The following is a 16,866-nucleotide window of genomic DNA, read 5'->3' as shown; positions in this document are numbered from 1 at the left end:
CATGTAGAGCAAATCGCGTCGATTACGGCGCTGTAAAAACGCGCGATTCGTTCTTAACGACGCAGTTACACGGGATTATATCGTCGAATGGGGAATCGACGCAAGTTTTGTAGAATAAAAAATGATATTATATTATAAAGATCTAGCACGCGATCGATATTAATACGCTATTATTTAGTTAATCGCTAAAAAAAAAAGAAAAAAAACATCGAGATCAAGAGAATGATAAACACGCTTTTTGTCCATAACCTTTCGAAATGACTTACACACTAATATTCTTCGATGTATGCAAAAGACTTTCACATATATCCAGGATATATATTTATAAAGCTTGAAATTTTAAAGTGAAACAGCGAGGAAATGTACTATTTGCATCGAGACATGGATGGCACAGCCGGCTTTCTAAATTTGTATCAAATACTAAGAAGCGTCACTTTCACCGGTTGATCGATAAACTTCGAGCCGCAACGTGCAGTTAACTCGAGGAAGAGTTGCGGGCAAAATCGTCTAAAAACTCGATGAATATTAAAGAAAGCAATCCGAGGTGAAAAACAAAGGACGTTGACGTTGGTGTTATAAGTCAGATGTCGCAATAACTGAATTTTTTCGGAGTGAGACTATGGAAAGACACTGTATGGTATTGATCATCGTCATGTAAATATTAACATGATAGACGATAGACACGCCAAGATATTCATCTCATAACACGATAGACGAGTTATTACGGGTTGTTAAATAACCGAAATAGCCTGAAGCTATTTCTTTCTATCATCACAGCGAGAAAATGATAAATAACTTCGAATGAAAACACGAAATTTTTAGATCAAATAAAGATATGTGCATAAACATAAATAATTCTTAAGAAGGATAAGAGTAGTTTTTTTCTAATTATTATTAGTGAAATATTTCAAGTTTTAATTGACGCATTCGTAATTTGAAAAACAAAGCTTCAAGCAAGCAATAAAGAAATTTAAAAAATATTTCAAAAATACGTTTGAAAAATTAGAAAATTTATAAGTAGTTTAAATTAATAATTTGATGAAGCAACAAAGAGATATCTTTAAAAGATATCTATAAAACATTATTGAAATTAAAAAGTTATTTATTAATTTAAATATTTAACAGATACCTACAAAATATATATATCTTAAAAATTAAAAGATTATTAATAATATATCAATTTGAAATAAGTTAATAAATTGCTCAAGAAACAATCTAAAGAACATCTAAAAAAAAACATCTTAAAAATTAGAAGATTTATACATTTGAATTAATTTAATTTAATTTAAAAAAAGTAAAAAGATATCTGTGCGTCTTAAAAATTAATATTTAAATGCTTTCACGATATTTTTCGAATATGTGTTACTTAAATCCTGCATTTGAATTCTGAAGAAAAATGTCAAATGTGATATTCAAAAACAAATGTTGGTTTAGAACCTGAATTAAAAAATATTTAAATAAATATAAATAGAACTGCGCTTTAATGGAAATGTAATTAAAAAATAATAAAATAAAAAATCTATTTTTTTTTATATAAGTACTTTAAATATTCAAGATTATTTATGTAAAGTTTCATTATAATGCAAGGATTAATTGTTCTGTAAATAAAAATTTTATTTGCATCGTTACATACTCCTAATAAAAATTTAACTTTTATTTAAAAGAGAAACTAATCTCTACATTGAAATGATTATAAATCATCTTTTCTCAATACTTATTTTATTAAATTGAAATTTTTATGATTTCTTAATTACATTTCTATTAAAGCACATTTCTATTTTATATTTAAATAATTTTTTATCTAAAAACCACAAAAACATTTGTATTATTTTCAAATTCAATCTACAATAATCTATAATCTTTTTATTGTAAATAAAAATAAGTGCGTAATGTATCCTTAAATAAATCTTATTTTCCACAAATGGATTTATAAATATCTTTCCTTTAATGTGTATTCTAAAATATTTAGTGTCATTCTTCAGAGATTTAATTATACTGTATACGGATTCCGCGTACGCGACGTTTTTCGCGACAGGTTGGAACACAGGCAATATCTCGTCGTGGTCTGCGGAATTATTTCGCAAACCGTGCCATTATAAATCAACTCCGATTTAATGGACTCTATTATGTAACACGCCAAAATAACACGCGAAACACTTGAGCGTCGGTCGTGCTAATGGAAACACGTTCGCACGACATCGCACGCAACCAGAGCCGTACACGACGAGACCATCCGTCCAATCTGCATCGTTAATTATTAACTACGTAATAACATCTACGTCGACGTTTTCAGACCAATGGCATTTTAGTCAAAACAACAAAGACACTCGTACGCGCGGCTGAATTAAATGTCCGCGATGTTTACGTCGCGTTGTTTATGTCAACGTAAACGTAGCACAAGGACTTCGATCGAACAAGTCTTCTCTCGCTTCGCAGAAATAATTTCACATCTATGCGGGTATAATAATCAAAAGAGGGATTGCAAATCGGGCTCTTGCCTAACTTGGACGGCTGCTGCAATCGGAGCCGAGTTGTCGCAATTAGCGATTTAGATTTATCGAGCCTCTTCTCTATTTCTTTTTACTTTTCGAATCAAGTTTCAAAAACTATCGTTAAAAAATCTGGCTCGTGATGTAATCGTTGTCAAACAATTATTTCTACTAATACAGATTAACTTTGTTTCGATTCAACTTATTTTTTCCTAATTCTTGAAGCCAAAAAAAAAGATAAAGGTAAACTGAAGCAAGAGATTAAAGTTCATCTGCACTAATGGAACGCGGTTCGAAGAGATGTGCGCGAGGTGAAAAATTCCAGAAAACAAGACAAAAGCGATGACTGACGGACATCCACGACGCAGACACCCCTCGGCGCCGCGATAATTACATTATCGCGCAGAATAGCGTCACTTCTCGCCACGGGGCCGTGCTAACCGGGATTTGCGACGCGACGCGATGTCGAATTAAGAACAGATTTGGGTCAGACGGCGAGAGACGCGGGGGACGGTAGCCGCTAAAGCTGAGAATTGCGTACGATCTTTCGCATTTACGATCTCTCGGAACGCAGATACGCTCGGCTCAGCTTCAATCGCCGCGGTGGTACGCCTTTCTAAACTCTCACGTGCGATCTTCCGTCGCGTGCGCGACCTAGCCCAGAATCTTCTCGATATCGCGTAAGACGATCTATAATATGCGTGAAGCATGCTGTAAAATTTCCGCATGCGATATTTTTCGAGAAGACTCCTGGCTCTCGTACTTCTGTCTCACTCACCTTGCGAGAGAGAGGTTTCCTGCGTCGAGTAATATCCACAGGACGATCCGCCGAGAGACGCAGAGAGACGGGGAAGTATGGCGGGCGGACGAATTGGCTGGCTGGCTGGCTGGCTGGCTCGCTGGTTCACCGGGTCCGTGCGCTTGTCAAAACCAACTTATCGATCGCACTTGAATCCGGTGGCGCGAGGAAAGCGCGCGGCAAGCGGAAGCACGATCTTCTCGCCGCGCACGAGATGGAACCGGGTATCACTGCCGCTGGCGTTGCGTTAGTCCGCGGAATCCGAGAGACGCGAGATCAGGAACGGCTCCTCCGTTCGGTGAGCGCGGATGAGAGACGGAGACGGCGTGAGAGACAGAGGGAGAGGGAACAAGAGGGAGAGAATGAGAGAGAAAGAGAGAGGAACCGACGTCGCGGAGAGACGAATCGAGAGAACCAACTGAGCCGGTTTACCGTGAAGGACTGAGCGGGCAGGGTTGTTTGGTTCGCGGCCGCGACTTCGGTCGTTCACGCCGCCGCTCGGCCGAACTCGGGCTCGGCGTTTACGGCCGGCGCGACGAGCGAGCGGCGCGGCTCGCGTTCGGACATCTTCGGGCCGCCTCGTGTGCGGCAACCTCGACGAACTTTTGTGCGGGTCGAGGCCGAACGTGGCGAGATGCAGGAGCAGGAGAAGGAGAAGGATGATATACAGGGGAGGGGGGAGGACAGGGGGTCGAAGGGTGAGGCTTCCCGCGGCGGCTTCCCGTTCTTACGGCCGTTACATACCTCATCCTCGACCTATCTCGTTAACTCCGTAACAATTCGTCACTTTCTGCCCCGTTTTGCTGAAATGAAGCCGAACGGCCTTCGTTGTTCGCGCGACGAAAAGCGTAGCGGCGAGGAAACGGCTGAACGTTAATCATCGCTGTGCATCGCGCGTCGGAGATTTCGAAGGTTTCTTTGTTAAAGACGCGCGGCGCACAGTAGCGAAAATACATACGGTATACCTCTCTGTTTATGCGTGTACGGTGTATAGGTATGCGAAAGTGGAACAAGGGACGTGGAGTGAGGACGAGAGGGATAATCTCGTGTTACGCTTGAGAGTCCCATGTAAGATCTGAATCGCTTGATAAACGCATATCCATCATCCGTTGCCGCGACAGTAGTCCATAAAAAAAATGGCAGCCATATCTATATCCTTTGCTTCGTGATATTGATATGGCTTTGCGCCGTTGGAATTTGTTAAACTGAACGGAATAAACGTATTACACGTATTGACTATTAGATCGTATCCATTTTTGATCGATATTGCTAAAAGTAATCCGTTATAAAATATTTACGTATTATTTGTTAACGCTAGAAATATCAGACGATTTTTTACGTTTTTATATCAAAGACATGATTTTCTGTCTGCAATGTTCCATATAAGAATAAAGAATATAATTGTTGAAAAATTAAAAAATTCCAAAATCGTATTTTTTTAATATAAAATAGGAGAAAAAAGATATTAATTTAAAAACGATCAGAATGAAATGGTCAGAAATGATTATTCGATATCTAGTATTAAATTGAATCACAAGTTATTTTATCTTTCGATGCTCAAAATAATCCTTTGCGATATTCGATCGAGTTTATTCTGCTTTTTCATAATCTCCGAAAGAATATTCTTACGGAATAAATAATTTCTGGATGACAATTCGGGTTGCACAAACGGAAATGCCGAAATCTTACTCATATTCCTGTATGCTATATATGTGGCTCGCGCTTTGAATTATGATCAGGAAAATGATCGTCGCGTACTCTTCTCCTCGCCTGTATTCTCTCCTTCATCTGGATCCTTTGTTTCAGATCTCAGCTCTTCGTCCTTCCTTAGATGCGCGACATGCGCGTCTCTCCCTTCGCCGAACTGGAAATGAGAAACGCCGAGGGCGAGGCTCGTTTCGTCTTTGGACGAAACGCGAGAATTGAAATGATCTGGTCCAGTTAGTTTAGGTATTGTATGCTTTTCGTAAATAAAACATTACTTAAAGGAGAAAATCTAATTAAATCTAAAATTTAAAAACTAGCAATTTAATTCTTCTACTATTAAAAATAATAACGAAAGGAATCATTAAAAGGAAAGAGCGATTTTGTTAAAGTGAATCTAAAAATATATTATATACAAATTTGAGAATTATTTTTGGTGAGAACACCAAAATATTTATATGAGATACTTAAGTTAATTATTAAAATTAAGAAAAATTTTTTGTAATGTTATGTTTTACATAATTATTTTGATGGCCAAATAGAATTATTTTTAAATGTGTGTCTAGTCAAATTTTTGACATTTTAACAAAATATCATTCTTTTCAATTTTTTGAATCTCAAGTACATAATTTTCATTCTCGTTTCACTTATACATTTTGCCAAGTAATATATTTATTATTTCATAAATACGTTATTATATATTCATTATCATTTTAAAATATAATTCTTTAATTTGAGAGAATTTAATTTCTCAATTATCTTTAGGTAGTATTAGAATCAAAGAATTTCTCTTGCCAACGAAAAAGAATGATAATAATATAAATGATAAATAATAATAAAAATGAGCGATAAATTAACAATAATGTGCAAATAAGCAAATTAAAATAATCTGTAATAATAAATCTATTGAACAAATAATTTATTTCTCTTAATAAAAAAGTCAAATATATATAAAAAAATAATTTACGATAACAGTTGTACATATATTTGCGACAATCTATTATTAAATTTAAGATTAATGCATATTTGAGCCATTATTCACTGAAATAGTAAAGAATGATGCACCATGTGTATATTTAAAGACACGACGGAGAAACAGAATTTATTTTAGTCTTCCGAATCATATTCGTCTCTATGTTTCTCTTCACGTTCCTCTTGAATTACGCTTGCCGGCCCGTCGCAGGTTCGCGGTTCGATACGTATGCCGAATATATTTGGCATTCCAAACACCTATGCTCATCGCATCTCGCATTTTGATTTCGGGAAAATAATTCTGGGCTATAACGAGTGCCAGTCCCCACAGCGGACGCGTTTTACGTCGTACGCATAGCGATTCGCGTGGCCATTTGCGCGTAGCCGTGCTTTCGAAATGGAACTTTCTACCGATTCCGTGCTTACGTGACGAATCCGGACCGTCGTGAAAAATTTCGATCGCGGACGAGAGAAGGAAAAGGTCAACGAAAGCGATCCTTCAACTTCCGTGGCGATCGCTTATTTCCTATTCCTGTCGCGTTGTCCGACGAAAGCGATACTGTAAACAGTATTCCCCGCTTCGCGACGAGCGCTCGCGGAATCTGCTTATTCACCGAGTGACAGTCATGGTAAAGTGGATGACCTTACCGCTTTTCACTAAAAAAACCCGTGATGTAACTCACGGCGGCGTAGAAGAAAGTGCCAAAAAATTTCTCGATACGCACGATACCGTTTTATCGTTCTCACGTTGTCCCATCGTCTTTACGAGTCTCTCACGGGACATTCACTTCATTGCGTATCGCATCGGTCACGCAGAGACACGTTCAGCTAGAGGTCTGAATTGCGTAAAAACGGGAGTATTGTGCAAAGTAATGATAGTGCACGTTTACGAGCACAATGTCGTAATAACGCCGCTCGTGTGCGCTCCCTCGCCTACTAATCCAAATCTCGAAACGCGACATTCTCGGATGAGTTCCACCTGCGTTGATGTATGCGCGCGTTGGATTAGTCACACGGCCTCCGAGAGTGCGAGTCGAAATAGAACGCTTAGTCAGACGTCACCAGGAACTGCATCGAGGGAGTCACCGGCCCGTCGCGGTCGCAGCCGCCTTACTTTGTTACGCTTTATGCGTTCGACATTTCGCGGTGATCTGCACAGATCCGATCGTGGGGCTGAGATCGTATCGGATAATTATCGAGAAAATTTCAATCTTCTGTAGAAAGGATCATTCATCGATATAGCTTTTTCTATTATCGAAGATTTGAAATTTTCCGACTATACTATCAATCTAGTATAAAGAGTATTCCATCAGAATAAAGAATGTAATTGATAAAAAGTTAGAAGATTCTAAAATTATATTTGAAATACGTGAAAAGAGATATTTAAAAAATAAAAATGGTCAAGAATAATTGATTCTTTCGTCAATCATTTTTTTAGTCAGGAAATTTAATTCCTTTTATCAGGAGAAAATCTCGTGCGATCAATGGGATAGCACGGGAGAAAGAAAACTTCTTCTTTCTCTTTTATATAGAAGATATCTCTTTTTCTTCCATACATAGGCTTAAAAGCTTGTTTTTCCTCCCGTTTCATATATCTATGATGCGCACAAGTGATGCACAAGAATATGGGACCTACAGTTTATTAACGCCGGTTCCGAACGGCGCACTTTTTTAGGGAAGTACTTTGGGCAGAAATGCTCTCGGGGTTTGTCAGATCGACGAGAAGAGAGCGTTTGAAAATATTTTAGTTCTGTCAGACTTGAATCTGGGATTTCTAAGCACAGTAGACCAGTGCGCTATCCACTATGTCAAGCTCGCTCTCCAGCATCAGAAATCCTGACAACTATAATTGCGATATTCCTATGATAGCAGGGTGGAGTTTAATCATGGTGTATCTTTTTCTAATATCAAAGATAAGATTTTAAAGTTTTTTTGACCATAATGTTTCATCAGAATAAAGAGTGTGATTGATGAAAAATTAAAAAATCCAAAATTCTTAAATACGAGAAAAAAGACTCTTAATTTAAAACATAGAAATGATTACGAACGATTTGTATATTTTTTTTTAATATCAATGATAAGATTTTAAATTTCTTTATAACATAAATATTTTTTAATAATCGATTAATTTAAAATGATTAATCTCTTTTTAAATAAATTTAAAGTAAGAAAATAAAAGTCATAATCTTTCGCATATGAAATATCATTAAAAATTTGTAAAGATATACATATTACAGTGTAATACATTGCAGCGGTGAAACGTATGTCGCGACAGCTGGTATGTATGTAAGAGTTTGTTTCAGATCTCAGATCTTAAAAGGGAAGCACACCTGGATCACTCAAGATGTTTATTTGTCTCACAAAACAGATCTAATCTAAAGCGTAGCATCGCGTATTCGATGCTTTAAACTTCAATTCTGCAGCAGTCTATTGCTTATAGAAACTTTTAATGCAAATTACGGAACGTCCAAAGGTCTAGAGTATCAATTAAACGACGAACAAAATTGATTCAATCATTGAGTTTCAATAGAAATATTTAATAGTAACGAATAATGATTTGATTGGTTCCATCATTGTTATTTATCGAGTATTTTTATCCACTTGAATACCGTCTCTCAATATTCGAATCGGACATAATTGACGAGTCCTTGAATGACGTGTGGGTGGATAGATTACTAACGAAGGAAGTTCTTCGCAACAGCGCGAATTTCCTTGCTGTCGACAACTTGCGCGAACGTACATACCTGCGTTGGCTCATTCGCATATTGCAATACGCATCTTTACGAGTCACCGTCGCTCGTACGCATTCAATCGCGTTGATATTTCACTTTAGAAACTAGATGCGACGAGCGAGCGACGTGAATTCACGCGCCTTGTAATCCAGGCGCCATTGTTACGACGATTGCACGCGTCCGCTCGCGTGACGCCGGCCATTCGCTTTCCCTCTATTTTGCCTTTTTTTTTTATTTCTATTTACGTATGATTTATGCGACATCGCGCTGTTGCGCGACAACGTCGTGTCGCGCGTTCGCATACCAAAAAATATCTCGTACGTCCACATATGCATATAAGGGCATCGATACCATCAGAACGCAATCAGGTTTGCTGTAAAGTCGGACGATCCCGTGGAACATACGCGAATAAAGTGCAGGAAAATGTCAACCAAATTTATATCGAAGCCAAATTGATTTACCATTACCCTCGACCAGATTGCAACCGGCTAATCGATAATTAACGGGAGAAAGTATAATCAAGAAATTCGTTTATGTAGTAATCCAAGTAAGCAGAAAATGCCAGTTACGTGAGCGCCTAACGGCCGGTTTCATCAACGTTGGTTAACTTTAATTGTAACTTATTCCTCGCCTACCGCTAATTCTAGTTCTGGGAAGAAGCAGAAGATTCAGTTAAATTAAGTTTACAGTTAACCAACATTGCTGTGTCAAGAAAGAGAGAAAAACGCGGCACCCCGGATCGGACTTCGTGGTGAGCACGACACCCACCGAATTTATGTCTGTGAACTCCGGTGAACTCCTGAACTCTCGTCTCGCGCGCGCGTCTCGACTTCTTCTCGGAGCGACAATGACGAAGGAATGGCCATCGCGCTCCAATGTTGCGTGTCGCACACGTGCGTACACGTGCGTACACGTGAAACGATCGCTAACGGAGTTACGGGACTTTAGGACATAGATATCGTATCGCTCTTTTTCAATTTCAGAATCACAGCGCGACAATGTTATTATACATATATAAATATTCTAAATTCCGAAAAATTGAGCCTAAATCTAACAAGCCTAAAAATCTCGAAAAATTTTAGAGATAAGAACATTTTTTTATATTTACTAAGTCTATATTAGTCACCAGTTTATCATGTCACTTTATAGTTCTTCGGATTTCAAAAGCTTTGCACTTTTAAAGAGACAAAAAAAAACAATCTAGCAGAGCGTGGTTTCGATCCACGGACCTCTGGGTTATGGGCCCAGCACGCTTCCACTGCGCCACTCTGCTTGTTGAGCACAACCCTCTGAGTAACAAATAAGTGGAAGGGTGGTTTATGTCGTCTATTATCTGATTATTATATTTTATTGGAAGTTAAATTTTTTTTAATTAATTACAATATTTGATGTAATAATAGTATTTATAATTTAATTTATAAAAACAAACAATTTTTCCTTTTCATTTTTCTGTATACTAGTTTGATGTATTAATATATTCTTTAGAGACATCTGTACAACAAGCAGAGTGGCGCAGTGGAAGCGTGCTGGGCCCATAACCCAGAGGTCCGTGGATCGAAACCACGCTCTGCTAGGTTTTTTTTTCTTTTTTTTTAAGATATTTGCTGAAAAATCAAGAAAAAAATAATTTGTCATTAATTCCGAATTTTATAATCATAGTTGCACAGAGATTACATAATTTTAACTATTGTTTTATATAGCAATAGTCTTATCACATTTATACACATTTATATGAGATTTCGCAACATTATGCAAAGCACATCGGCTTATCTAATCTTGATTATGATTATAAAGATGCTTCTATTTAAAAATTTCACTTGTACATCTGATTTATACGGGTACATGCGTACATGTTATTAGGCGAAATCTCGTATGAATATCAGAATTCAAGATTAGTTAGATCGCACAAAGAATATTTTCTAATATTAGAGAAACATGTGTATTCACAAATTGGCGACGATGTTGAGACTAACCTTGCGGAATCTCGCGTGCGGATTTATACATTCGATTCTGCGACTTTGAAGTCATTCTGATGGCAAGGGAACTAAAGATATCGTGCTTCTTTATCGGGAACATTGAAATGAAACAAGGGCGGTTTAGTAGCTGCTTAAGTTCCATCTTACGTGATGTTACAGATCTTAAGTTAGACACTCATTTATTAAATGTACTGCTATATCGCTATCACCTTGAATACTAAAAGAAACCGGTAAACTATGCGCCACTTTGACACTTAACACTTCGTAAAACATGTCAATAATATTTTGAATTATATCGTGCTATTTACAAAAGTTACCAGAAATAATCAGAAATAATTATAATTTAAACATCGCGAAAGATAGTTAAAAACGTCTAAAAAAATATCTGAAGGACATTCGAAAGAAAAGAATTTTTCCCAGACGTTTATTTTATGAAGTGCTGTTCTTGTCATATCTCATTTACACTTTTTTTTATTCTATCCAATATAATGTGTTTTAAATTGCAGAAGTTTCAATTTTTTCTTAATTCTAGGAACTTTTGTTTTCCTTCTCATTTATTAGAAATTAAATAAATAAAATTTATATTTATATTTAAAAAAATAATATTCACACATATTTTATGTTATATAAAAGTTTATAATAATTTTTATTAACATTAATTATAAAAATTAGAGGGAGGGAAACTAGATTGATATAATTTATAAATAAACACATATTGAAAAAAATGTGCTTTTATCGAAGCTGAATATTTTATCTTTTATTTACAAATGTGTCAGTATATAGCAAATGCATTATAAAAATTATATATTTCCTCTCGAGACATAAATAAAATTAATGCAAGAATGTCCAATATTAAATTAATGTTCACAGAGGTAAAGTTAAGAGGTAAAGTTTTTTAGAGGTAAAAGTAAACGATGAAATTTTATTTCTTACTTAATGTTAAAAAGTTTATAGTAATAGATTGCATTTTTCATAAATAATGATTTCAAATTTCTTAAACAAATCTGTAACAGAATAGAAAGTAGACGACTTTTAATGTACGCTGCATATGTTACGTACCAGCGAGCATTCATTATTTACTCGAGTCGTTTGCTGAAAGTTACACCCGCACGTGTTTTGCGGTTAGTAACGGCGACTTACGATACAAGCGGAATGTGCGGTCGAGGACATTGTATTGTCAAGAAGACTCGCGAAGGCTTATTAACATTTCATGGAGCCGACATATCGGTGATTTTCTCGTTGCACGATCTTTCCGGCAGGTTTATCGTGCGACCAAGTTTTGCCGATTACTATCTTCTTGCGTGATATTTAGATATTGTGATATTTTTAGATGAAATTAAAAACACATTTATTTTCAAAAATATATTTAAAATAAATTTAACAGATATTTTATAACGTTTTGTTCTACACTTTTATAACCGGAACTAAAAAATCATAAGTCTGACTCTTGATCCAAATAGGTATATCACAACAGATATGTAATCACAATAGGTGATCTTTAGGTAAGATAAATGATACTTAAAATCTCAAACGGGCGTGTTTAAGCGTAACATACGAATTCGTATCTTTATAAGATCTTTATCCGTTTTGTTGCCTCATATATGCTTATCAATGCGTAAAGTGCAAAATGCGGTCTTTATATCGGTAAGATAACAGCAGAGGTTGACGTAAGAGTTGAAAATCGAGTGCGCGAGAGATTATCTTACGAGGAGGCAGTATGGACTAAAACTAATTTCCTGTCGCGGTATCGTGACGTGTCTCCAACTTGTGGCGACCGTTATGTAAACTTCTCTCGAGGTTACATAAGAGCGTAACGTTGCATATTCTTTTCGTCGTATAAGTTTGATCGATACAGCCAAACATGCGGCATTTCAATTTAACCGAACAGGTAGATGCGTAGATCTTAATCGTCCGCATTACGAACGATTACGTAAAAGTGGCAAGTAAAACCGTTTTTCGCACGTGATATTTGCCTTAGGATCGCTTGAAATTGCGTGCACGAAAGTGGAATCGAGTTTTATCGCGTGATACGATTATCGAACATTCGATTTGATTTACTCATTGAACTATCATTACCACGTTTATTACAGCACTTCTCAAAGGTCGGAAGCACGCGTAATGCAATTAATAATTAATTGACGTTTAGCTTTCCAATACACTACCCGGCCATTAGTAATTCAACGTTAAATCCAGCGACTTATGATAGAGCGAGCTACAGCGCGAACTAATCACTTCTTCTACATGGAGATGCTATCTAACATATGACAGAAGAGACACTGGACGAATAAACAAACACTCGTGGTTGGTCACGGTAACCGAAGACGTACCGCAACCTCCGGGTTCCTGCGCCAAGGTTGCCCGCAAGTAAGCAACGCCGTTTGTTTGAGATGATCTATTTTCTGCCGTCCATCGATCGGAATTTATTTCATACGCGGAAGAACGGTTATCGATTACGATACCGAACCGTTATAGATACATTTTAATAGTGGTTAACGTATGCGGTTTCAGGATAAAACATATTTCACGTCGGATCCTTGCGAGCTTACCGATCACTTATACATTTGAATCAATTTGATATTATATAAAAATTTTTGATATTACTTGATTTTTTTTTTCATATTATCAAATTTTTTTTAATTGAAATGTTTAAGTGGTTAACAATCAGTAAGTTCGCAAGAATCCGACGAAAAATATGTTTTATTCTAAAACATATGTTAACATTACCACGTTTCTTGATAATATCAAATTTTTCTAAGTAAAGAATTTTTCAAAATGATGATGCGTGATTTCAAAATTCTTGATAATATCAAATTTTTTTGAAAAAAAATATGATATCAAGAGACGCGCTAGCGCCTCGCGCCAAGTATAACATCATGCTGGGAAATATTTCAAACGTGTTAATGACAACGCAATAACGAAGCAACATTGTGCCAATCTCTGTGCCAATCTCGCGGACACGCAAGCTCGACGAATTAGCCGATAGAGTGGGCAGCGGGCGTAATGATCACCGGCACATAAATTTAGCAAGGAGACGAGGCGAGAGACGAAATGCCGGGCGAATAATCCAAACGTGATGAATGCTGGTCAGCTTTACTTTGGAACGGATCCACGCGAGCGCGAGCTCGGCGCTCCGGCTACGAAAGCTCCGAGAGTCTCTCTCTCTCTCTCTCTCTCTCGGATCTCCGGAGGCTCGTAGTCGACACGCAACGTCAAGCTCGCGGACGAAATTCTCTAACGCTTTTCGACGTTTGACATATTCGCCCACACGCACCTGCTGACTCTCCCTCAAATCTCTGAACCGCGCGCTTCGTTTCCACTTCGTTGCGTGGCATCCGTCCCCGCCTGTTTTTAACGATTCTTCAGACCGCCGTTGATAAATGTGCATTTGCCTTATGCGAGGATTACTGGATACTACAGATCTTTAAATAATTATTAAAATTAATTAAAACATTATTTAATTTATTTGCCATTAATGAATGCTTCATACTTGATAAATTTCATCTCGACGCGTTGACGGGATTTATATTTGCATGTACATTTGCGTCCTGTCATTTTCCCGAGATATCTTTATCATCCGTTTGTCATCTTGATCATTAATGCAAGATAATTGCGCTCGACGTCGATAGACGAGAGGCTTCGATCGCGGCGTGGGCGGCAATCGATTGTTTTTAATGCGCTTCCAGACATGTGGGTATATTTCACTTTCCTCGCGATGCCGAGCGTTCGGCTAATAAAATTATAACCTCGCAGCGTAGGAGCCCGTGCACAAAGGGGCTTTGAACGTCATCAACCGATCGTCTGTGTGCAAATGCACCTTTAAGTATTTATAGCACGTGACGTGTGTATCTGACCGCGACGGAAGGATTTATCGCGCTGCCGAAAGCAGCGTCAACTATTTCGCGAGATAAACAGGCTCGTTGTTTCCGCCGATCTTTTACAGGGAAAATACAAGCTGGACGGGGGAAACGCCGCGGTGACGGTACGGGCCTATCGAAATTATTAGCTTGTCAAGAAATTAATGTTAGAGAAATCATCACGCACCGTTTTCACTTACGCGCTACGCAGCACGCCGACTCTGGGATGCCGGAGATGAATAATTCCTGCAATTTTCTGCGGATTCATTGTGATGCTAAAAGTAGGTGTTGCACCTGACAGTAGATCAGATCGTTCTCCTTTTTTCCTTGATACAGATGAATTACTCGACGAATTTCTCTGGCAGAGTCAGCGGTGTTTGTCAATCGCTAGATTGACGTTACACAATGCTCTATCGCAAGTATAATTGAATCGTCCGTCATCAATTCTTTTGCTATCTTAAGAATAATTTTATTTAATTTTTATATTTAATTAATTTATATTTAATTATATTTAATTTTTTTATATTTAATTAAAAATAATTTTTGTATTCTAAAAATATATTTATTTTGACGTATATATTTTAATTTTTCGATAAAGGAAAAATTAGTAAAAATATTTTGACTCATAGTTAAATCAATCTTTTTCAAAACAACAATTTTAATCGCAAGTATATGATTTTCATTGTTGTCTTTCGTATCTTTGCAAGATTTCCATATTTATGCACTTTAAAAAAATGGAGAATAGTAAGATAATTTTATTTGAAGTATGGAGATAGAAAATACCAATTATTCTTTAGATTTTTTGAGAGAAACTAAGGAAATTAGAGAGTTGATTCGAGATTTTTCAAATAAATTTTCCTGCGCATGTATGCAATTATACAGTTTGTTAATATTCTATAATTTCGCGATTGCGAGGGGGCGCATTTTTGATCGATTTGCGCCGTCGCTTTTACGCTACTTTCCGCAGCGCATCAGTCGTCCGTATGAAAGAGAAATCGAACACTTTCGTACGCGTCGTCTTCATAAATATTAGTTAAAGCTAACGGACCTTAACAGTCGTCTCGACGACTGTTTTTAGAGACAGAACCGGGGAGAGGGGCGGGAGATCAGTTAAGCCCTAGTTAACTTTAACGAATCTTTATGAGAGCGGGCCCTACGGCGGGAATGATTGCGGGAGGGATGATAGTTGGCACTAGCCCTGTGGAAATTGCGCGATAAATTCTCGCGGTCGCGAGCATCGCGACGTGGTGGAGAGGAAGAGAAAAAGATAGAAAAAGAGTGGAGAACTCGGCATGCTAACTTACTCACTTCGCAGCCCGCATTTTCCGCGACATCGGGTGGTAAGCCGGACAGAAACGGCCGTAAAATCTCTACCACTCTGGTGATTAAGGCACGCCGCGACAATTCTTCGGGCATCTCAGAGATATTAGCCCGTACCGGCGCGGATCATAGCCGGCGAGGTACAAACCGTGCCTTCGCCGCCGCATCGCGACCATATTTCTTTCTCTCAACGAGCGGTGCCTTCGCCGCCCGCTATTTGGAGTCGCTATTCGGAGGCGCCCAATATGTCGTACCGGCACGAAAATTGGTCGCCATTCGGCCGGTTATTTGGGGACAGAGAGAGGCACTATCACGAATATAAACATCCAACGACCGCGATCCTTATGGTGGTACGGAGTTAGCAGGCAACTCCGCCCGGTTGCCAAGAATCTCACGTCCCTACAGCATCCGCCTTGCCGCAGTGCCAAGAGAACGTATTCTGTTTCTTCGTCTTGCTCACTCCGTCCGTCTCCCTCATTCTCTCTCCCTCCCCCTCCCCACCTCTTTCTCGATCCTCTCGCAGTCTTGTATTTTGCTCTCCATCTCGCTCTCTTTCTCTCGGCGGGAGAGGTTCCATCTTGACCTGGACTAGGGCATGCCGGTAACCATTTTTCCTCGGGCGCCCGTTGCTCCGCTCGATCGGTGATCCCTAGGCCAGAAAACATGGAACGAGAGATTAGTACAGCACGCAGCTGATACACCTTCTCTGTTTATCTTCTTCTCTGCCTGACTGCTCGCACTCGCGCGGAAAATACGCGCGGTAGGATAGGGAGAGAGGTGCGACGGCCAGCGACAACGCCGTCGACGGTGTGTCCATTCTCAATGATGGAATGGCGTGATGCATCAACATGATATTCGAAATTGTCGCAATTCGTATCGCCTAATGGCGCTCACCTCTGGCTGGTTATTTTTGTCGGTGCTTGAGTGATGAATCGATGTCGCCCGACATTGTGCTCCTTGGAATGTTTCTCTCGTTGGCCACAGCAATAATGAATTTTCTGTACTTGTACCTAAAAAAAG

The 16,866-nt window shown here is 38.3% G+C and overlaps 2 protein-coding genes and 2 non-coding genes across 11 annotated transcripts in view; 1 reads left to right on the top strand and 3 right to left on the bottom strand.

Moving 5' to 3' along the window:
* Nucleotides 1-3,734, bottom strand: part of smash (smallish) — a 59,332-nt gene extending 55,598 nt beyond the window's left edge. For all 3 annotated transcript variants that reach the window (XM_089074047.1, XM_089074048.1, XM_089074049.1), the window contains exon 1: nucleotides 3,268-3,734. The gene's annotated coding sequence lies outside the window, so the exon portion shown is untranslated. The remainder of the gene's footprint in view (nucleotides 1-3,267) is intronic.
* Nucleotides 3,735-9,897: 6,163 nt separating this feature from the next.
* On the bottom strand, nucleotides 9,898-9,969 carry TRNAM-CAU (transfer RNA methionine (anticodon CAU)). The gene has a single exon. It is a non-coding gene; the product is annotated as a tRNA-Met (tRNA).
* Nucleotides 9,970-10,197: 228 nt separating this feature from the next.
* Nucleotides 10,198-10,269, top strand: TRNAM-CAU (transfer RNA methionine (anticodon CAU)). The gene has a single exon. It is a non-coding gene; the product is annotated as a tRNA-Met (tRNA).
* A 5,337-nt stretch (nucleotides 10,270-15,606) lies between these two features.
* The window catches only part of Lgr3 (Leucine-rich repeat-containing G protein-coupled receptor 3), a 34,060-nt gene continuing 32,800 nt past the window's right edge, over nucleotides 15,607-16,866 (bottom strand). For 4 of the 6 annotated variants that reach the window (XM_089074066.1, XM_025217931.2, XM_011636687.2 and 1 more), the window contains one exon: nucleotides 15,607-16,856. In XM_089074066.1, the coding sequence (XP_088930192.1) occupies nucleotides 16,751-16,856 (106 nt within the window). In that variant the 3' untranslated portion in view covers nucleotides 15,607-16,750. The remainder of the gene's footprint in view (nucleotides 16,857-16,866) is intronic. The other 2 variants (XR_016138650.1, XM_089074067.1) reach the window with 1 other exon arrangement.

Source organism: Pogonomyrmex barbatus, unplaced genomic scaffold (genome assembly GCF_055798465.1).
Source record: "Pogonomyrmex barbatus isolate J1 unplaced genomic scaffold, ASM5579846v1 scaffold16, whole genome shotgun sequence".
Lineage (NCBI taxonomy): Eukaryota > Metazoa > Arthropoda > Insecta > Hymenoptera > Formicidae > Pogonomyrmex > Pogonomyrmex barbatus.
The sequence above is the reverse complement of the archived record's forward strand: the minus strand, read 5'-3'. Positions and strand labels throughout refer to the sequence as shown.